Source organism: Mauremys mutica, chromosome 23, assembly GCF_020497125.1.
Source record: "Mauremys mutica isolate MM-2020 ecotype Southern chromosome 23, ASM2049712v1, whole genome shotgun sequence".
Taxonomy (NCBI): domain Eukaryota; kingdom Metazoa; phylum Chordata; order Testudines; family Geoemydidae; genus Mauremys; species Mauremys mutica.
This window is the reverse complement of record NC_059094.1, coordinates 11,714,102-11,736,072: the sequence shown is the minus strand read 5'-3', so window position 1 is coordinate 11,736,072 and position 21,971 is coordinate 11,714,102. Positions and strand designations below refer to the sequence as shown.

At 46.7% G+C, this 21,971-nt stretch overlaps 1 protein-coding gene across 5 annotated transcripts in view; it reads left to right on the top strand.

Moving 5' to 3' along the window:
* Positions 1-21,971, top strand: part of ARID1A (AT-rich interaction domain 1A) — a 134,794-nt gene that overhangs the window by 104,259 nt on the left and 8,564 nt on the right. For all 5 annotated transcript variants that reach the window (XM_044997603.1, XM_044997607.1, XM_044997604.1 and 2 more), the window contains 8 exons: positions 3,693-3,933; positions 4,422-4,511; positions 5,234-5,401; positions 6,044-6,359; positions 8,101-8,246; positions 8,335-8,444; positions 13,632-13,841; positions 14,487-14,694. In XM_044997603.1, coding sequence (XP_044853538.1) covers positions 3,693-3,933; positions 4,422-4,511; positions 5,234-5,401; positions 6,044-6,359; positions 8,101-8,246; positions 8,335-8,444; positions 13,632-13,841; positions 14,487-14,694 — 1,489 coding nt within the window. The remainder of the gene's footprint in view (positions 1-3,692; positions 3,934-4,421; positions 4,512-5,233; positions 5,402-6,043; positions 6,360-8,100; positions 8,247-8,334; positions 8,445-13,631; positions 13,842-14,486; positions 14,695-21,971) is intronic.

Genomic DNA, 21,971 nt, shown 5'->3' with positions numbered 1-21,971 from the left:
AATATTTTATAAAATACTTTTCAGTTCTTAGATGAAAGGTGCTAGACAAATCCAGAGTATTAACAGATTAAGACCTAACTGGCTCTTTGGGCATACTAAATTTGGGGTTAATACTGAAACGTCAGTTATAACATTCGCACTTAATGACTGTGGGGTTGTGATACATGTCTGTAATGTCACCCCAAACACAAATTAGTTAGGATAATGTGAGCAACTTGACCGAACTCATAGATTGAAGAAGAAATGTAATTCCTACCTAATGAGAAATTTGTCCTGAAGCACCAAAGTCAGATGAGAGAAGATTTTTCTTGGATTTGAGGTTAATACTCTTGAAAGTGAGTGACGAAGAACCAATAATAATGGCTGTGTGCAAGGTACTGTATTCAGGCCTTCTCTGGAGAGACAGGAGTTGTATTTTGTTTAGACTGGAAGCTTTGTGCCATCAACCATACTGAGACTGATCAGTAGAGAGACGGGAAAGTCATTGGATCTTGTAAACTTTGTTTTTAGGATTTTTCTGAACGATCCTATCTTTGATTGAAATAAAAAGAAAAGCAGAAATACTACTGAGACTGCCTTGCAAGACATCGTCTTAATACAAAGGAAGTGGTGGTAAATGGTTGAGAATAGTGGGCCTTAGGTCATGCTAACAAAGGATTGGATTGACATTTCCATCTTAAATGTGCCATTAAAATCAGTGGAAATCGCAGTGGTGCAAGAGCGGGCAGCATGGGACTCTGTTCATATACCCCCTCCCACTTATACGCACCCATTTTAAACACAGAATGATTTCTCTGCCTACCCAGTCTCCAAGCGTCACCTACCCTAACCATCTTCTAGCATAGACAGGAATCTCTTCAGGTTTCCCTTTTCCTGAACGTTCAGGGAAGTGCTGCATATTCAGCCTGAGGCAGGAGACATGCCGACAAGCAGGTGCTCTAGAGTGACAAGGCCTCTTGTTTGTGTCTGATAACTTTGCAGTACTTCAGGTCTGAGGCCCTGCCTGCACTGGGGTTCTCTGAACTATGTTGACAATGGTATAGCCCAGCCAGTGAGGATGGGACCAAACTGTCTAAGCCACGTTTAGCAATTGTGTCCTGACTTTTTTTTTTTTTCTGAATTCTTATTTTAAAACGTGGTTTGGCCCTATTCATGCTGGTCAGCTAAGTGGTTGTGTTCAAACAGATTTGCCCAAGCTGGTTTTAATGCTTATTCAGGCAATGCTTTCTGACGAAGTGCTGATCTGGCCAGAGATTTGTGGACTGCAAGGCCTGAAGGGACCACTGTGTTCGAATCTGACCTCCCGCAAACATAACACAGACCGCAGAACTTCCCCTGAAATAATTGCTGTTTGAAATGGATCGTGTCTGTTATGGAAAAACATCCACAGAGGTCTGTTTAGTGATAAGCTAGACCCCAGTGAACGTGTCTCCCACTTGGGTACCTGACTGATCCCTCCACATCTATCGCTGACCGTTTCGGACAGGTATCAGAGTTGCCGTTTTTTAGTTTCCCAGTTTGCTTTCCAGCTTTTTGTCTCCTTCTGTCTAGGGCTGCTGCCCATTCCTCCTAGCTCCTGTGAGCTCCCCTTTGTCCCTGCCATCCATTTCTGTAGAATGTATCTTTGCAACATCCCAGTGAAGTGTGGATGTAATCGTATCCACACTTCGCAAATGAGGGGAACGGAGAAAGAGACAGTGAGATCTCTCAGGATGTCTGTAGTAGAGCTGGGGCTTGAATCCAGACCTTACAAGTGCCATCTAGTGCTTTAACCACAAGTCCAATTACCTTGGTATTCTGGTGTCCCTAATCATGGAAAGCCGGATTGTCCATGCTGCTGTACACCTGCTATTACACATACTATAAAACTAGCTGTCCTCAAAGTCAAGATGTCTATGGAAAGATGCAAACATGGTTTTAGCACAATCGTGGTAAATCCGATTAGGATGTTATGGTCACATGGCTCCTCCTAAAAGATGCAGAGTATAATGTGCGCTGGTTTAGGCCAGAGGTACGTACAGAGCAAAGCTAACTTGATGTCTGTCCTTTTTTCAAAGTAAATGTGAAGTGTAGGCTAAAATGTGGCCTATTCCTAAATCATCAGCATCATCTTCTGCTCTTTCAGTGATGCCAGCTGCAAAGCACTGTTCATTTGTTTTTCCCACTTCTGGGCCTTTCTTCATACTTCCTCTTCTGTATGCAATGTCCTCCTAAAACTGGTTTTTCAAGCCTCCCTCTTCATCCAAACACATACTAAGACTCTACTTCTGTATTTCCTACAAAAATAGTTAAACTATCATTCAAAAAAAAAAAAAGAAAAGCTACTTAAAATTAGTCTCATGCTGGATAAGAAATAAGAACCAGATCGAGGAAAAACCTGCACCGTTTTTGTTCATTAAACTGTTACGGTGCTGCATTTTATATTAACAAATTCAGGAAGCAACAGTTCCTACATAAAGAATAAAAAAAAATCTGAAACCTTTAATTTTAAACCTAAGGTTTATATTTTAGAAGTAAGGAAAATAAGATTTCTGGTAGGGTCAGAATCCTTATACTTTCTTTGAGTTTCTGCAAAGAGGGAGTTACTAATGGTGGACAGGTGGGTGAGGAATGAATATGTGAGAGAGAGATGGGGAGCACATCGCCATATATTGTCTCCCCCAGCTCTTCCCAATATGATAGGTCGTGTGTGGTGGTGGTTTGTTTTTTTTTAACGTAGAGCTTAATCTCTTAATGGCTGGGACTGTCTCCGCACATGGGTTTTTGCAAGTACCAAGGTACTTGAATAATAGCCATGTGTAGAAAATACAAGGTTCCCCTACCCACCCACACATGCAGTATCCAGACAATTTACCGATTGTTCACGGGCTGCAATTTTCCAGCAACTGTTGTGCCAATTTAGGGCATGGAAGCAAGTTCAGACAAGACTACTGTCTCCTGGTTCAAGGTGGAAGTGTGCAGTAGGGGAGAGCCTTCTCTGTTCTTGCCTTCAATAATGCCTGAAACTTAATGCTGTAGAAAGAAATGGCTAATTTCCAGTTGCTGTGAAGAAAGGGAAGTGGGAAATGTTTCATGGTTTTCTTTTAAATCTGTATTTTAGTTTTTGTGTTTTTTCTCAAGTAAGAAGCTCCTCAGCCCATCTGAGGTCTCAGAGTGGACTGAGGTTAGGCAGGAGTTCTCAGACTCTTTCAAAGGGTGAGCCACTCTTCTGTCATGGACCACTTCCCTTCACCCAGTCATCACATAGACAACCTCTTCTCCCGTTTGCAATCATATACACGCCTGTGGCAACTACGTCACTTGCTTATATAGGAACTTATTTTTATTTTTATCCTCTTTGAATGAAACTTAGCAGCTGAAACACATTGGAGAATTGGCACCCATGTGACCAACTAGCTTTCTGGACCGCCAGTTAGCACTCCACAGACCACAGCTGGGGAACTTCTGGATTTGGGGGCGGGAGGACAGAGTAAGATGCATTTGTCCGTTAACTAGGTTTGAGCTACAGCCTTCATAATTGACAATAACATGAGCTGGTTTGATTGATTGATTTTTCTATTTGTTTGTAGTTTGCCTAGGAGCAGAATGCAGTGAATTCTGTAACAGACACTTCTCTTTGCTGGTGGTGTGCAGGAGAACAGTTTCTCTGCCTCTTAATTTTTTTGTCTGATCCGCTTTTCTGTGCACTACAGGATCTGTCTGGTTCAATAGATGATCTACCCATGGGTACAGAAGGAGCCCTGAGTCCTGGAGTAAGCACGTCAGGGATTTCAAGCAGTCAAGGAGAACAGAGTAACCCAGCTCAGTCTCCTTTCTCTCCGCATACCTCGCCTCACCTCCCAGGAATTAGAGGACCCTCCCCTTCCCCCGTTGGCTCTCCTGCTAGTGTTGCTCAGTCGCGTTCTGGTCCACTCTCACCTGCTGCAGTACCAGGTAAAAGTATTCGGTGTATCTGTGGATCCGCTATTGACTGCTCTGTGCAGCTGAAGAGCCTGGACTCAGTGAATTAAAATGGGCAGTTTTAAAGAGAGGTTTACCAAGAGCAGCCCCGCTTTCTGACTCTGGGGGGTGGGGGTCTCATGATCATTTAATTGCCTTAAAAATAAGGCTACAGCTTGGAGGAGGAGATTTTTAAATGTATGAAATTAAGGTATCTAGCAGAGTAGCTGCGGTCTGTTGGCTTGCAAACTAGTAACATAATGTTAATTGTTTTACATGGACTAGACTAATTTAACTGTGTGTTCGCCTCCTCCGACACTTCCTTTGGTTGGCTTAACCCCTCCCGCCACCTCCCCTTGGATTTTGCTGCTGCCCTGTTGTTTAATGCTATGAGCCTAAGTCTCTACCAGCCATTTCTAGGTATTCTGCATTTTCTTGTGTCTGTGCTTCTTGTGGCTAATGCTTTTCTATCCATGGTGCAGGCAATCAGATGCCACCCCGACCACCAAGTGGCCATTCGGACAGTATCATGCATCCTTCCATGAATCAGTCAAGCATAGTCCAAGATCGAGGTAGGGGTATGAGCGTGCGTGTGTGTGTGTGTGTGTGTGTGTGTGGTGTTAAGGGTTCTAAGTTTTAAGAGTAGACTTCTAAATGTAAAGCAGGGTATATAAATAATAAAGATTGTCTGGACTGTGCAAGCTTTGAAACCAGCCTCTTCCACATGAGGCAGACTTCGTGGGCTAAGACACCATTTGTAAAGCTGGAGCAGTTCTTTCAACTCAATAAGGGTTCAGAGCACATTGCAGTAAGGTTGCCTGTTGCTTGCCCTAGAGAATTTACTTCGATTAAGATTTTCCCTGCAGCTTTTAAAACAAATTTCTGTGAATGCTGCATTTCCAGGAATCATAACCTTAAACTTCAAAATGTAGGATGTTTACAACAGTTCTTCCTTTGTGCTCCATAAAAGGGAACAGGTTCACTGGAAGATGGACACATGAGTAGGAACGTCTCTTTATGGCTGCAGGCCTATGTAGTACAATGGTCCCCACTAAAAAAGCAACATTGGCTAACTCACTACAAGTGCCATGACATGCTCAGTTTTTCCTGAGTTAGCGTAGGCAGTAGATGTGGAATCTTTTGGCACATACAGTTGACTTTTTTTTTTTTAATCTGTCGGGGTTGTGTCATTAGAATGTTTGTGTGTGTTCTTGGAGCCCAGGGATGTTTGTGTGTGCAGTAGTACCAACGATTTGAATGAATAACACTCTCACTTGAATGTCTCATTGATCAGGTTACATGCAGAGGAATCCTCAGATGCCTCAGTACAGCTCCCCTCAGCCTGGCTCCGCCTTATCTCCCCGTCAGTCTTCTGGAGGACAGATGCATGCTGGGATGGGAGCTTATCAGCAGAATTCACTGGGAAGCTATGGACCCCAGGGGGGTCAGTATGGTCCTCAAGGTAAGGACATGAACCAATCGGATAGAATGGGAAACTGATGGAGCTCTACTAAGTAAACATGTGGGCAGGAAAAATGGCCCATATCCCCTGTAGTCTTTTTTGCCTTTGACAAATTGCATTTATTTGGACTGGTTTAAAATGTGCGGATCATGCAGCAGCATCTGAAACCCTTTCCTGCCATGAAAGGGAGCATGCTTTGTGTGTGTCGCTTGGGAACAAGGGTAAGACAGATGGCTTTAAGGATTAAACTACTTCTGCTACAGAATTCCCCTCCTGGTTTGAAAAAACATTACATGATTGTGCCTCCAAACTGCTGCTAATTCAGTTAACTTCAGAGGGGGGAAACTTGACAGGAGTTGTACGTCTTTTGGCACTTTTAACTGTGACCTTGCCGTTGTGTGCTGTGATGTGCTCAGGGGAGGGTCGTACTGCCTTTGAATTGATGTTGTTGCTGGATTGTGTTTTTAGACCTATTTTATGTGTATTATAACCAGGTCAATTAACTGAGTTGAAGTGCTAAAATTCACCCATGTCCCTTGTGCTCTTTTATTAGTGATTTTAAAACAACTTCAGATTTGAAGACTTCTGAGTCACAAATTAAATAGTTGAATGTGCTCTTTCTCCCTGCTCTTCTCTCTGCAGGAGGTTATCCCAGACAGCCAAACTATAATGCTATGCCTAATGCCAACTACCCCAGCCCAGGAATGGGGGGAAGTATAAACCCAATGGGAGCAGGGAGCCAGATGCATGGTCAGACTGGTGTGCAACCCTATACTGGGCTTCCCCCAGGAAGGATGAGCCATGCAGCCATAGGGAACAGGCCCTATGGACCCAACATGGCAAATATGCCTCCCCAGGTGGGGACAGGGATGTGCCCACCACCAGGTGGCATGAACCGGAAAGCACAAGAAGCAGCTGCTGCTGCCATGCATGCTGCTGCCAACTCCATCCAGAACAGGTAAGAAATGAGGCTGCCCTATGTCTCTGTTCTTGCTTTCAACTCTTTCACATAGTATGTCCTATGACTTCAGACTAGGATGTGTTTTGAAACAAATCAAAGTTGGGAAACCCTGAACACAGGTTTCCTTACAATGCCTGCAGAAGAGCAGTTCTTCAATCAACCTGGAGAAGTTAGGAGCGGAGAAGTGTATTTGAATCACTACGCAATTAGCAATGTTATGTGGCTTCTTTGTGTGTACAAAGAAAGTCTGTTGTTCTTTGAGATCCATGCAGTTTTGGTTTCTGGAGCTGTTGCACAGGTGAGAACAAGATGCAGTGTGCCTGGAAGAGCCAGTAAATCTGGCAGGCCATGATTCCAGCTGTGTGTGTTTGTTTTTTGAGTCGAGGCGTTTAGACCCAAGTTGTGTCCAGTGCAGTTCACCTTTTCCTGTTGGGGTCTTGATGAGCAGCAGACCTGAGGCGGGAGATCTGGAATTCATTATTGGAGTCTGCAGGAAAGAGTAGGATGGCTGTAAAATCAGGTGGAGGTTGCATACAGAGGTCAACCAGGGTAGTCATCAGAGCAATGAATTCACACACAAGTTGAGTTGCCTCTGCAGAGTAGAAGTTTGCTGGTTTGTCTTGCATATCAATGAGATCTGAAAAAATATTCCAGTCTCCCATTTCTGTTTATGACAAGGCCTATCACCTGATTGTACAGCTGTTGGATTAATAGTCCCCAACCAGAGATGTAAAGATAGAGATGCCTCTTCTATTGGAATGTGAGTTTGAGTTGGTATTTAGGTGTGGTGCTTTTGGGTATATCTGATATAGCAAAAAGGAGAGAGAGCAGTGGTTACAGACTAGACTAGAGCAGTGTACTTTCTGCTTGGACATCAGGAGCAGCAGCACTTACAATGACATTCCAGATCTGAGCGTTCCATGCGACGGAGAGCAACAGAGCAAGAGTAGGGGGAAAACTTTCAAAAGCGTTGAAGTTCCATTTTCAGAATTGGTTGACGTATTTTGGAGCTTAAGTCTCATTCACTTTCAGTGAGACTAAGACTATGTCTACGCTGCCGCAGTTAGGGCTCTGGGGATGTGTTGTGCTCTGAGTGCACAGAGATAATATACCCGTGGCTGACCCAGGCCCGCTGACTTAGGTCCACAGGGCTCAGGTTCTGGGGCTGAAAAATGGTTTGGGGTTGAATTGGAGCCTGAGCTTTGGGACTCTGCGAGGGGGGGAAGATCCTAGAGTTTGGGCTCCAGCCTGAGCCCAAACATACAGACAGCGGTTTTTAGCCCCACCCGCCCAGCCCAGCTGCAGCCATGTGCCTTTTACTACTGCGTAGATGTACCCGAACTGCCCCGTGTGGACGCTCCTGGTGCCAGCTAAAAGGAATTTACTTTGCGTTAACATAGTCCCATTTGAAAGGGGACTACTAGTTCGTCCCAGCAGTGTCCATATGGAGCAGTTGGAGTGCAGCACTTCAGTGTACTCTGCAGTTCACACCCCTGTAGTGTCCATGTTGTGGCACAGTGTAGACAAGCACTCTGGCTTTAAAGTCACTTAGGTGCTCTTGTAGACTTCATCCTAGGTCAGTTTTGGTGGGAAAGTGTGTTCTCATGGAACCAATCATCACTTCCATTTCATGGTTCAACTGCAGGAAAGCCTCGTCAGCAAAGCCCACTCTAGCAGAATACAAATCTTAATGCTTGATATTGAAAATGTACTTCTGCTCTCTCTATCCTGTTTTCAGGCCTCCTGGCTATCCCAACATGAACCAAGGGGGGATGATGGGAACTGGAGCTCCTTATGGACAAGGAATTAACAGTATGGCTGGCATGATAAACCCCCAGGGTCCTCCATATCCTATGAGTGGGAATATGGCCAACAACTCGGCAGGTAAGCCAGCGCTAACCCCAAGGAGGGCATTGGATTTCATGATACTGAACTGAAATGCAGTGTTTGAAGATTCTGTTTAATCTTCTAGGGATGGCAGCAAGTCCTGAGATGATGGGCCTTGGGGATGTCAAATTAACGCCTGCAACTAAAATGAACAATAAGGCAGATGGGACGCCAAAAACAGAATCCAAATCAAAGGTAAAGCATGTGTATTCCTGTTACCTTCCCAGGTGATAGGAAATGTGAGAATACGACCTTCATGCACTGGTTTTAATTGATCGTCTGTTCAAAACCTCCATTTAATAATGTAACTCTATTTACTGCCTGAGTATTTTCAGACTGTATTTAAATTTAAATGGTCCCTGAAGGCTTGCTAGTACACCTTGCTCCCCCAACCTCCATCAGTAAACTTATCCTTGTAATCTGTTATGTACTGCTTCTGAAATGTTGCACCACTGGGTCAAATACGGCTAGTGAGGTGAATGTCCTTTTTGTGTGCAGTATGTTAGATCATAATTTAAACAACTGTATCTGAGATTTTGGTGTAGAATGCTTTGGGAAAGGCTCTGATTGATCGTGTGTGCAACATACTCTCCCTTATTATTGTATATTAATATTATAGTAGTGCTTAAGGACCTGGAAAGTCGGAATCAGGGTCCCATTGCATGGGCATTGTACAAACACATAGATGACATGGTCTCTGCCCCAAGAAGATTACTTTACTTTACTTTACCCTACCCTCTCCCTCAAAATTATCTGTTGTACGGATGCTACTCTCTCCCCTTGGTTCTGTAGAGCAGTCACTTAAGAAATGGGAGAGAGTCTGTTTTATTGCTAATAGAGTTGGAGACGATCTAAACCAGCATAGCCATGTCCGCTAGCCTCAGATCCTGGAAAGGCAGGAGGAGGAGGAAGGTGTTTTACAAAGAGCAGAACAGCTGTTCCCGCCGCAGTCTCCTAATTCTCTTCTCAGCGTCGTCTTCAGCTGATGGCTTCGAGGCATTCTAGGACCGCCTCAGGCGCATGGCAGAGACTTTAGATCAGGGGTAGGCAACCTATGGCACGCGAGCTGAATTTCAGTGGCACTCACACTGCCCGGGTCCTGGCCACCGGTCCGGGAGGCTCTGCATTTTAATTTAATTTTAAATGAAGTTTCTTAAACATTTTAAAAACCTTATTTCCTTTACATACAACAATAGTTTAGGTATATATTATAGACTTACAGAAAGAGACCTAAAAACGTTAAAATGTATGACTGGCACGTGAAACCTTAAATTAGAGTGAATAAATGAAGACTCGGCACAGCACTTCTGAAAGGTTGCTGACTCCTGCTTTAGATATCCCTCTGGAAATGGTGCAGGTTCCCAGACTGCTGGACATCTTGCACCCATCCATGCCCGGTAGGCTCTCCATGCCTATAAAGGAGGGACTGTTGGAACCTGCGAAAAACCTGTGGCACACACCAGCGTCCGTTCTGGCTACATCCACACTTAGTCACTTCCAAGAGATTTTGAATATCTTTGTTCCCATCCAGTACCAGGTTTGCTTGTAGTAGCTGCGGTCCAAGAGATATTGAAGCAATAGGGACCTCCCAAATCCGCACCCAGGGAGAAAGGTCCAGTCTGAGTCTGTTCAGATGCAAAATTTTCATCTACCAGCCCCCACATGCTCCAGATGCTTCTGTCTAATACCGTTATTTCAGTTGGAACTGGCTGTCTCAGTTTGTGGACGTGCTACTTCCAGGAACACAGAGAGGAGCTAAAGAGCATGTCTGAAGGACAGCTGATAGCCCGCACATCCTTATAGGCTGCACTGGATGTGTCCTGTGCAGCAGCACGTTCTGTGAGCACATTGGTGGGTGTGAGACGATCATCCTGGCTGCAGCCTGGGGCGGTCCAAACAGCAACTGAGGATCCTCCCTTTAAGGGCAACAAGTGCTTTAGTTCAAAGACAGATTCCATTCCTTAAAGGACTCCAGGGTGACGCTACCCTCCCTGGGCCTCTGTGTTCCACCCACAAGAAGGAAGCAGTGAAACCACAGATTTCTTTCAGGCAGCATTCTTCTGGCCCCTCCTATTACCAGCCTTCAAAGGACATCAGAGCTGCTGATAAAGAAGCAGAGGTTCCAATGATGATCCTCTGCCTTTTCCTCTGCTGCTGCAGTCTGTTGTCCACCAGTCGGTGGGTCAAGAGCTGGCAGAACCTCCAAAGGATCTCTGCACTTCTACCCATCCCTACCTTTGGCAGCTGCCTTTTTGGGGGAAGCCTGGACTCTGATCAGCTTGGATCACTGGATCCTAGAAATTAACAAGGGGTATTCTGTCCAGTCACTTTCTGGCCCTACCGCCTTTCCCCATCCTTTTGCAGGGCTCTTTCTCATGTGATCCTATTAAAACAAGAAGTGGACTTCCTTCTGCCACTTGGAGCAATGCAAGAGTTCAGAATTCAGGAGCAGGGTTTTTTTATTCCAACTATTTTGCCATCCCTTAAGAGGAAAGGAGGTTGGTGTCTTATTTTTAGACTCTTGACTCCTCGCCTTCTTATCCAGGGCCATACTGTATTTTGTCCATGCTGCAGCAGTAAGGTTCCTTGAGGGGCCACCTTTTTGTTTGTCCCCAGATTGGGGAACTCATTTATTAGCATAGTTGATGAATCCCACTTTAAGCCCTTAGCAACTTGTTCTCTTCACCACTTATCTAGGAAGACTGCCTTTTTTAGTGCCTGTTACATCAACTCAACAGGCAGAGGAGATTCAGGCCCTCATGGCAGGGACTATTGTATACAGTGTTTTTCATAAGTACAGGATCACACTCAAACCTCAACCCAAGTTCTTTCAAAATTTCATGTGAACCAATTGATTTATTTCCAAGTGTTCTTCCCCAAACCTCACTCATTGTCAAGGGAAGCTAAATTTTGCACACTTGACGTTATAGGAATGCCCCTGGACTGTTTGTTTTTTTGGCCCTGGCAGAGAGGGTTAGACAATATCCTCCAAGAGGTTATCTGAGAGAGTCTCCAAGTGTATAAAGACACATTCAGAGTTAGCCAGATGAGGTCCACCTAGCCACATTAGAGCTCACACAGCCTCTGCTGCCTGTTTGAAGACTTTCCCGATTTCTGAAATATTTAAGACAGCTACAGGGAGCTTGGTCCATGAATTTACAAGGCACTACTCTTTGGCAGAAGCTTCCAGATGGGATAGCTGCTTTGGTCCTGCAATCATTGTTTAGGTAGACTGCTACTACCCACCTCCAAACAGACAGCTAACTGCTCGTTAGTCACCGAACACTTGACAAGATAGCAATGCATAGTCATGGTGTCTCTTGCAGGTAGCTTGTGTTCTCCTGGCATCTCTGATTAGCCTTATGCCAGAAAGCCCTACAATTCCATGGGCAAAAGGTTTGATGGATATGGGCTGATGCAAGTCCTCTTACTTGCCTTGTGCAAAAAATGCTTGGCTACCTTTGTCACGTGTCTCAATCTGACTCCACCCAGGTGTGTCTAGCTTATCCAGACTTAGTCAAAGGTAAACCAGTGTCTTTGCAGCTCTTTGTCGGACTCCCATAAGGATTGATACTAGAAAAAAACAAAAAAACCATTAAAAAGCCCTTTGTGTTGTGGGACTTTATCGTGGTGTTGTCAAAGCTGATGAACACTCCTTATGAACCATGGGAGCTTAAATTTCCTTCATGAAAGGTCATTTACTGGTGGCAGTGACTTCTACCACCAAGTGCTCTAGAGATTATCCCTGTAAAACCTGGTATAAGGGGGATCAAAGTGGTGCTGCAGACTCATCCCAGATTGCTCCTAAGTGGTGTTTTGAGTTCCATCTTAATGAACTTATTGCCCTATCACCATTTCCCTCACATCGGCATGCCCATCCCAGAGAGGCACATTTCCATATATGCCACCTCAAATGGTCCAGCGTAGGATGTCTCAGGCTCTACCTGGAGCAGACTAGCGTCCCTAAAAAAAAAAAAAAAAATCCACCCAATTCTGTTTCTTTTGACGACAGTTTTCTAGGCAACGTTGTGACCAGTGGGGCCACATCTACATGGATACCTGATTGCTCTTATGACCTGGCTGGCCTGGAACTAGAAGACTTTGTAAAAGCTCCTTTGATCCAAGACAAGGTTGTCACCACAGTCTGCCTCAAATATTTAATTGTTGACCGCTGTAGAGTAGCTACACAGTCCTCATTCTGCAGACTTGCACGTTATTGCTTGGATTCAGCCTCCAGAATAGAGCTCCCGTCGGGGAGATTCTACCCCAGACTCTGTTTCCAAGATAGAGGCCAAACTCCCTTCCTTCCACTTAGCTTCAATACAGTCTTTAATTCAGGATACCCCTTATTTTCAGTTGACTAATTATTTTACATCAGGAAGTTTTAATTGTGGTCTCCTTCTGCAAACTTGAAGGTTGTCTGGTGTAGTATTTTTTAAGAGGCATCTTCCTTTTATATTTGTGAATAAAAAGCAGCAAATGCTGGCAGGGGAAGACAGAAATTTCCACCAATTTTGGCATTAATGGCATTGTTGCAACTTGTGGCAAATTCTGCAGATTGAATCATTAGGGAGGGAAAATTATGAAGGGAAGAGAATCTCTTGTAGGATTCCTCACCCGTCCACTTCTTATCAGAATTTGGTGGTTTAATTTAAAACCTTACACCTAGTCTTACTTTTCTTTGGGGCATATTTTTGATCCTTGGTACATTTGTAGTAATGTATCCTAGGAGCTTCCACTAGAGTAATTAGAAAATGGATTGACTGAAAAGTTTGGAGGGCGGTGTTTATCGTTGGCAGGGTGTGATGGCTAGCAGGATAAGGGAAAGCCAGACTCCCTGTTAGTGCTGTCCTTGGGGAGCAGAAAACCTTAAATGCTAAGGGAGTTCCCCATTTCTTGTGCTAAGAAACAAAGGCTCCCCCTCCCCCTCCCAGTAATAAGAATATCCTACAAGGTCTCTTCAGAGAAGCAAAATTATGGGTAAGTCAGTCTCTTGTTTAGAAGAAAGATTGTATCCCCTTGTCCGTCCCTCTTCCGCTCACCACAAAAACTATTCTGATGTCTGGAGGAAACTTACCTACCTTCTGCAGCCTTTCTACGGGTGGACTAACTTTATCTTTTGAAGTGTGGTCATTGTGATTCTCAGTGGTGTTTTCCATAAAAGCTCTGTGTCAACTGTCTGTCTACACCAACCTCATACTGAGACGTGTGCATTTCACCTTTGGGCTGATGTATGGCTGCTCCTAATACAACTGCAGAATTTTATCCTTTCCAGTTTTTTTGTACTTTTATAAGATGATGAACCTGGCCTGAACTTGACCTGTTTAAATTTCTTGGCTCACTTGCTCCTCCGTTTTGAGATCTGCTTTCTCCTTATTCTAGAAGTCCAGTTCCTCTACTACCACCAATGAGAAGATTACCAAATTGTATGAGCTTGGTGGTGAGCCGGAGAGGAAGATTTGGGTAGATCGCTACCTAGCCTTCACTGAAGAGAAGGCAATGGGCATGACCAACCTCCCAGCAGTGGGCAGGAAACCCTTAGACCTTTACCGGCTCTATATCTCTGTAAAGGAGATTGGAGGACTGACTCAGGTGGGTGACCAGAAGCTGTGAAAGCCATCACGACTGTGACTCAAGTGAGATGGCTATACGTTTGTATGCATATCAGCATCTGTCTCAATCTCAAGTGTTGTATGGGCAACAGGATTCAAGCTTAACTTGATTTGCTAATTGAGTTCTTCTGATTTAAATTGAGTCTGGAACTTGTAAAATAGCATTAATATCTTATTTATAAAATCCAGTATACTTGAATTAAGTGGATCTAATCGCAGTGCTCAAGGTAGTTGCTCCTGTTCCGAGTATTCTGACAGCATGAGCTCCAGCTCGTGCTTTTTCTCACCCAGCCCAAGAACAGCAATGATACTCGCTATGTTTGCATCACTTATTAGTGTTGGTGCATGTGGGCTGCCTGCTGGACTCATGTTTACTTCAGTTTGCTGCTTGGTATTATCCATCTCTGAGACTCCTTTTCCCCCCGCCTTCCAGGTGGGCGAAGGGGAGGCTTCCGGTTTGGTTTTGATCCACAGTTTCAGCCCAACGGTGTAGCTGTTATGATTGCTACGTATTTAGCTAGTATCTAGCTGGGAAATGTGGCTCTGGCTCACCCTGGGGCGGGGGTCTCCTGGAAAGGGGAAATGGCTTGAATTTTATGTTCTGGACCCTTTTTTGGTTGTCTAGGTCAACAAAAACAAGAAATGGCGTGAGCTAGCTACCAATCTTAACGTGGGCACCTCTAGCAGCGCAGCTAGTTCTTTGAAGAAGCAGTACATCCAATGTCTCTATGCCTTTGAGTGCAAGATTGAACGAGGCGAAGACCCGCCCCCAGACATCTTTGCGGCTGCTGATTCAAAGAAGTCCCAGCCCAAGATACAGCCCCCATCTCCAGGTGAGTATAAAGACTACAGACAGGATCCCATCTATTCTGCAGCAAGTTGGATTTAAGTTCCTCTCCAAGGTCACCCACATTCCTACTGTAAAATGGAAATTCTCACGACAATATCAGATGCATTCAAATTAAGGCTTTTAATGAGCTCCACATGTAAGTGAATAGGACAGTGAGTAGCGTATTCCTTGTAGTGTATGTATCTTCTTCGAGTGCTCATCCCTATGGGTGTCATGATGGGTGCAAATGTTGTCCGTGTGCCCAGGACCAGAACTCCTTCAGTAGGAGTGTCCATTGGTCTGCATCTGCCTCATGCTGAGAATGAGGGACATATGGGGTGTGGCAGGCTGATGGCCTCTCCAGTTACTTTTCTGCTGACTGGGAGGGAACCCTCATGTGTCTGTAGTCTTCTAGTGTCACTGCCCTTTCTCTGTAAATACTGCAAATCATTTTATTAGTTCTTTTTACTAGTTCAGCGTTTCTCAAACTGGGGTCCACAAGTGTACTCCAGAGGGTCCGTGGGCCCCGCTGATCAACTCCTTCCCCTTCCTCCCAGGGAGGCTCTGTGCACTGCCCCCGCCAGAGTGCCGACACCGCAGCTCCCATTGGCCGGGAACCACAACCAATGGGAGCTGCAGGGGCAGCACCTGTGGGCACGAGGGCAGCGCACAGCACCTCCCTGGCTTCCCATGGGGTCGCAGGGACCTACTGGCTGTTTCCTCGGAGCCGTGGTAAGCGCTTCCGGGACCCTGAACCCCTCCCACACCCCAACCCCCTGTCCCAACCCAGAGTCCTCTCCCACGCCCAAACTCCCTCCCGGAGCCCGCAACACCCCAATCCTCTGCCCCAGCCCTGAGCCCGCTTCTGCATCCCAAACCTCTCATCCCCAGAGTCTGCACCCCCAGTCGGAGACCGCACACCTCCCGACCCCAACCCCCTGTCCCAGCCCGGTGAAAGTGAGTGAGGGTGTGGGAGAGCAGGCGACAGAGGGAGGGGGGATGGAGCAAGCAGAGGGAGGGGTCCTCGGTGAAGGGCCGGGGCAAGGGGTCCCTGAAAATTTTTAAATCAAAATGGGGGTCGTCTTTGGCAGTTAATTATTTCTTCAACTATCGTGGTACTTATGCCCAAGGCCCGTCTCCTCAATTGGTATGGCGTGGGTGTCACCCGTAGTAAACAGCTAGGGACTAGCACTCAAAGAAGAACTGACCGTTACTTAGCTTACAGTAATTGGAGTTTCTAAAGATGTGTGGTCCCTGTGGGTATTCATGACCTCTCCTCCTCCCTCCTCATCCTCACATGACTTGTGGCCGGTGGGAACTGGAGAGGTGGTCGGTCTGTGCTGCCCTTTTATACCGTGGGTTTGCAGCCCAAGAAGGCACAGGGTGCTGGCACGGACCAATGGTCACTGCTGAAGAATTTCTAGTCCTTGTCACCCCGAGCACATGCATGCCTGGAGTGAGTATCCCTAGGGACCATGTAACTTACCTTAAGGAACTGGAGTTGGAGATAACTTTGATATTGACTTTTACGCTCTCTCCAAATGTTCCATGTTCTGCAGGCTTTTATACTGACGATGCATAACTGCATGATAGGGGATGGAGGGGAGTGACCTGGAGGAGGCTCTTTGAGATGACTTTGGCATATTCGAGCAGCACCACATGCTGCTGCGATGTGGGAACCTTTCCCCTCCGCGGCACTGAGTACTTGCGTTATGGGGCTGTGTTGTCAGATACCGCATCAATCAGTTACTTTTCCTATGGCTAGCTGCAGGTATAGGGCTCTGTTCCCAAAGCCTTTTTTTGTTTTTAAACACAAACTTAAATTGTTACTTGTTGGGATGGTTTTGGTTATAGACCATTTAGGGGAGCTTTAGAATTGGTAATTAGTCTCTGTTGTGTAGTTTTGTTTCCTGGAGAGTCTTTAGTTTGTTCCTTGGTTCCTGGGCATCCTGTCTGATCCAGACTGTACAGGAGAGGAGAAAAGTCTGGCTTTAAGCAGTGCATTTTGTGCCCCTTTGTCTTCCCAGAGTGAGATACCTTCTATCCTGTTTGTATTGGAGAAGGCCATTCCCTGGATGGCTGGTTTGAACATGCCAAGTCTTTAAGCCTCTGTTACAAAAGACCAGGTGTACTCAGCTGGTGCCAGGCCCTCCTAATGATTGAGCCTTACAAGCAGATCCTCAGATGCATTTTCTGGTTAGGGCCCCATTTCCATGCAAAGGTAAAGTAGACCTTTGTCTGCTCTGAAGCACCTTAATGTGGGAAAGAAAAAGCCTTTGGTTCTGGAATGGGCATCTTTGTCCAGCTCCAGGACAGTGAAAGGGAGTCCTGCTTTGAGAGTACTCCAGTTTTGTAAATCTTGTCAGTCCTGGCAAAAGGAAGCATCTGGGGTTGTGTGTGATTCCCCTTCAGGCGCCAGTAGGACCTTTCTCTCAAAGGCCTCTCAGGCTCCCTGCCATATTTCTCTGCAGATGCTGCTGCTTTCCCCCATCCTCACCGTGCTTTAACCCATGGCTGATGCAGCTGCCTCCCTCAGTTTATTGGTAGCCAGTTGAGAAGCCTGCTTCGTTGACCTTTCCCAAAAGGGCCAAGGGCAGTCACCATGACCTTCTTAGACTCAACAATTTAAAGAGGCAATCGTCTCTCTCCACCTTTGGCTCCTATCCACAGTGTAACATGCCTACCGGGTAGGGATGAAGTCACATTTGATGTCAATACGTCTGCTTTGCCTGAATGCTACCACGTCTGTCCCCAGTACCCTGATGACTACAGATAATTTCAAGAGTTGCTGGTTTGAATAATTATCGTTAGCTGAAGACTGTCCAAGTTCAGGAAGAAAATGCTGCCTATTTTGATGTATACTGTACCTGAGACCGAGGAGAAGAACTTACTGTTGATTATGGCTTGATGACACCTGCTACAAGGTAGCTGGCTGACCCCAGGATCTGCACCTTCATCACCACAAAGGGAGGTCGCTTGTACCCAGCATCTTTCCCACACCTGACTCTTCTGGTCGTCTCTGCGGCCAATGGGAAGCCTTAAGAGCTCCATGTTTGGTGGTTCCTCCCTTTCTGACACAACCAGAAAGATGTACCTTTTTGGGTACAAAAACCTACCGACTCAGGTAGAGGCAGCAGTGCAGCATCCTCGTTTTTGTAGTTGTTCCAGAGCAGGGATGAAGAGAAAATCCAGTGACCAATATTCTTCCAATTGAATTGGAGCAGGGATGCACTATGCGCGTTTCCACCAATCCCATTACTACCACTGGTGGTGAGAGAGAATGGATTCAGGGCCTGGTTTAGCTTGATCAGTCCAGTTGTTTGGAACAGGCAATATTGCTATATAGGTCTTGTCCATACCAGCTACCTATGCCACCAGGCCTTGTAACAAGAAAACAATCTTGTCCTGCATCCCAAATCAGTCTCTTCACCTTGCTGCTTGGGTCATAGGACATGGATTTCTTCTCGTCTAGCAAATTCTGCAAGGCTACAAAGCATCTCTTTGCAGACCAGGAAGCGTTCCATATTGAAATACTACTCCCAGACGTGGACAAAGGTTTTCCCTCTCCCACCAGTGGCTGGCAGTTCATCACCATGCTCTGCGTTCATATAATCTTTTATTGACTTCTTACTGTATCTGAAGCATCAGCCTTGCTGTGTCCTTGAACAAAATGCTCGTTTGCCATCTCAGAATACCACTCTCCCATAGGCAACTATGAAGCATTCAGCCACAATCACAAGATTCCTCAGAGGACTGGATAATGTCTTTCCACCATTCAGGAAACCTGTCCCAGTGTGGGATTAACTTCACTGTATTCCACAGGATGAAACTATTTTGTCATTAGGCAAAAATTTTGCCTAAAGCAGCGTCTGAGTTAAACTTAAACCAGACCGCTGATCTCTTCCAGCTTCCTTCGCAAAACCTCATTCTTTCCAGCAGGGAAATGAGGCTACATAACCAAGGTGTTAGGAGGGTTCTGAGTTTATTTGGTTAGGACTAAGGCATCTAGGACAGTGTTTTTCAAACAGTGGGTCGTGACCTGCTACTGGGTAGGGCGCTGAGTCACCTTGCTCTGGTCAGCACTGCCGACTGGGACATTAAAAGTCCCGTTGACAGTGCTCCCCAACCTTTTCCGACACCGCACTGCGCCCCGGAAGCGGCCAGCAGCGAGTCCTGCTTCTAGGTAGGGGGGCCATGGGGCTCCACACGCTACCCCTGCCCTGGGCACCAATGGGAACTGAGGGGAGGGGGCGGTGCCTGCAGGCAAGAGTCACGTGGAGCCGCTTGCACGCCTCCGCCTAGGAGCCAGACCTGCTGGTGGCTGCTTCTGGGGCGCAGTGCGGTCCGCAGTGCCAGGACAGGCAGGAACCTGGCTCTGCATCCTGGCTGCGCCGCTGACCGGGAGCCGCTGGAGGTAAGTATGTGCCCCAATCCCCAGCCTTGAGCCCCCCCAACCCAGAACCCCTTCCTGCACCCCAAACCCAGAACCCCACCCCAGGGCCTGCACCCCTAGCCCAGAGCCCTGACCCCTTCCCACACCCCAGCCGCTTTCACCCCAAACCCCTCATCCCCGGCCCCACCCCAGAGCCCTGACCCCCTCTCACACCCTGACCCCCTACCCCAGCCCTGAACTCCTCATTCGCAGCCTCACCCCAACCCTCTGCCTGAGCCCCTCCCACACCCCAAACCCCTCACTCCCAGCTCCGTTGGGTCGTGGGCATCAACAATTTTCTTCAACTGGGTCACCAGAAAAAAAAAATTTGAAAACCACTTATCTAGGAAGTCACTTGTGGCATTTGGAGATTAATGTGGAAGGGGTGGCATTTCCACTTGGTGCCTGTCAATGAATTAGATGGTGCATAGCTTTCTCTTTTTCTTTAGCTAGCGTGATTGCGCATGATTCTCAAGACTTGGCCTTCTAGGGATATGGTGGCATTGATGGCTTGCTTTAGTGATGGAAATCTGCAGGTCTGCTGCCCCGAATTCTTTGTACGTTTATGCAGCACTGCTCTATTGACTTGGCCTGTAGATCTGATGCTTACTTTCGGAGGACTGTTCTGCAATCATGTTCAATTAAACCACCTCAGCGCACCTTCCGTGGTGGTCTCCTGCATGCTAGACTCCCAGAAGTGGGAAGCTCTGCAGAAGCAACCTCGAAGCAGAGTCAGTAACTGTGTGGTCCTTTCAGAGTTGTCGCCGCTTATTCACACTATTCACCCACCCACATAGTTGCCTTTAACAACCTTGGCTCCAAACCTCAAGTGCCTCAGGTGAGTGCTCATGCTGTCCCACCGGGTTCCTGAAACCCAGATGGGGGGAGCATCCCACAAATGCGAGTGCACATAGGCAACTCTCTCAAAGAACGTTTCGTTTTGACAGCTGAGTAGAGGGCAGTGGGGCATTTGGTACCCAGGAGACCTGAGTTAGGTTTGGCAGCTGACAGCAGTTTGACAATTAGAACCCAGAAGGTAGCTGGTGGCTTCTAGCACTGTGGGGATGCTTCTGTTCCTCTCTTGCAAACAAAGAAGAGGTGACTCTCTTTTGGTGGGGGAGTGGAAAGGTTTGAGTTCTGGTTTCCAAAGCTGTGCCCTGCATGTCCACCACTGAATGCCTTTAAGCTGCCATCGTTGGCATACCAAGTTAACACCCCATGAAGATGAATGGAGGTGGTTCATATCACTCAGAGCTGTTGCTTCAGGTTGTTTGCAGACTACGTGTTTGATTACTGGTCCTTCTGGCAGTGAAGATCGCTTTCCACTTATTTTCCTCTTACTGGAGGCTTAGATTCTAATACACAATTGTGCCATTAAGCTGTGGAATACGTAGGGATCCATAGAGAAGTGACTTCCTTGGCGTGTGTGAGGGGGTAGGGCTACTGGAGAGTCTAATGAAACGTACACCCTGCTCAGGCAATCCTCTCTGTAAAGCATGTAGTGTGCAGTTTGCGGGCCCCCTTCTCCTCTGCGCGCCACGCCCCCCCCCCCAAACAAAAACAAAAAAAAGACCGCCTGACTTGTCTGCCCAGGAGGCTGGGTATTGCCTTCCCCCAAGCCGCCTTGGGTTCCTGAGTGTGAATGGCTGGGTGTCCCCTGGGAAGTGCCTTCAGCGGGCTGTTAGGTTGAATTCCCAGGGGATGGAATTGGCTGTCTCCAACTGTTTGTAAATTAGTGAGTGGGAGGGACAGCAGGGGGTGGGAACATACAGCCGCTTCCTGTTGATGTCAGTGTGTTCTAGTGCAGTGGAGCCCAGCGCTGAATTCCCAGGGGGGCGGGAGTGGAGCTGAAATGCTAATGAATAGTGAAGAAGGGCGTGGGGGAGGGGTTATGAATGAAGCTCCCTGCTGAGCTTGACTGCCCTTCCTTCTGTGGAGACGTCCCCAGCTTGGGAGGGAGGAAGGGCGGGGGGAGAGGGACAGGGTGCCAGGAAGGTGGGGCATAAACAAACATGACCTGTAGGTGACCTTAGAGGATTTTAATGAATAGCTGAAATGACTCATCAAGCAGCAAGGCTGAAGCTGAGGGATATCGGGTGCCGGGAATGGTAACTAATGGAAACATTAATTAAGAGTTCAGCTCTTGCCAGCTGCAAGTAGTTCCACTGGAATAGTGGAACTCCCTAAGCTCACTGTGTGCTTGGTTACACGTGGTGGCCTAGGATTATCAAGTGAGGGTTTTCCATAGCTGCTTTGTCTCAATTGATCCTCCACTTCTTGGCTAAACAAGAGCTTTGTCATTCATTGAAAGTGCTGTTCTTTCTCCGGTTCCTGAGTCTGTCCCAAGATGGCTTAGGAGTGCTTCTAGAGTTATCCTGAATGAATCCCCACCGGAAGGGGCACGTCAGATAAGGGAGCCTTGCAGTACAAAATCAGAGTGACTTCCACTGAAGACGGTGGAGTTCCCATCTCATAAAGGCTGTGAGCCTAATGAGACATCAAACTCACTACCTTTGCCTTGAGTATGGTGGGAACATGAAGGTGCAGGGCTGTTAACTGCGATAGTGGGGTTGGGGTTGTCACGCTTGCTGAAGAAACATTTTAATTCTGTGCAGCCTGGTACACTGCTAAGCATCTTCTTCCTCTGACACCAGATAATCTGGGGAGCTTGCCCATTATGGTGGGGAAGTGATTTAAAGGGGTGAGGGTGGGACAATCGGATAGAAAGGATAAGAGACATTTTTTCTGACAGAGAATTATGAGGGCCTTAAGCGTTCTCACAGCTCAACGTGTTGTGTGTGGATTTGTTGGGAAGTCTGGACAGCCGATGGTATGTCCTTGTGCTGGTC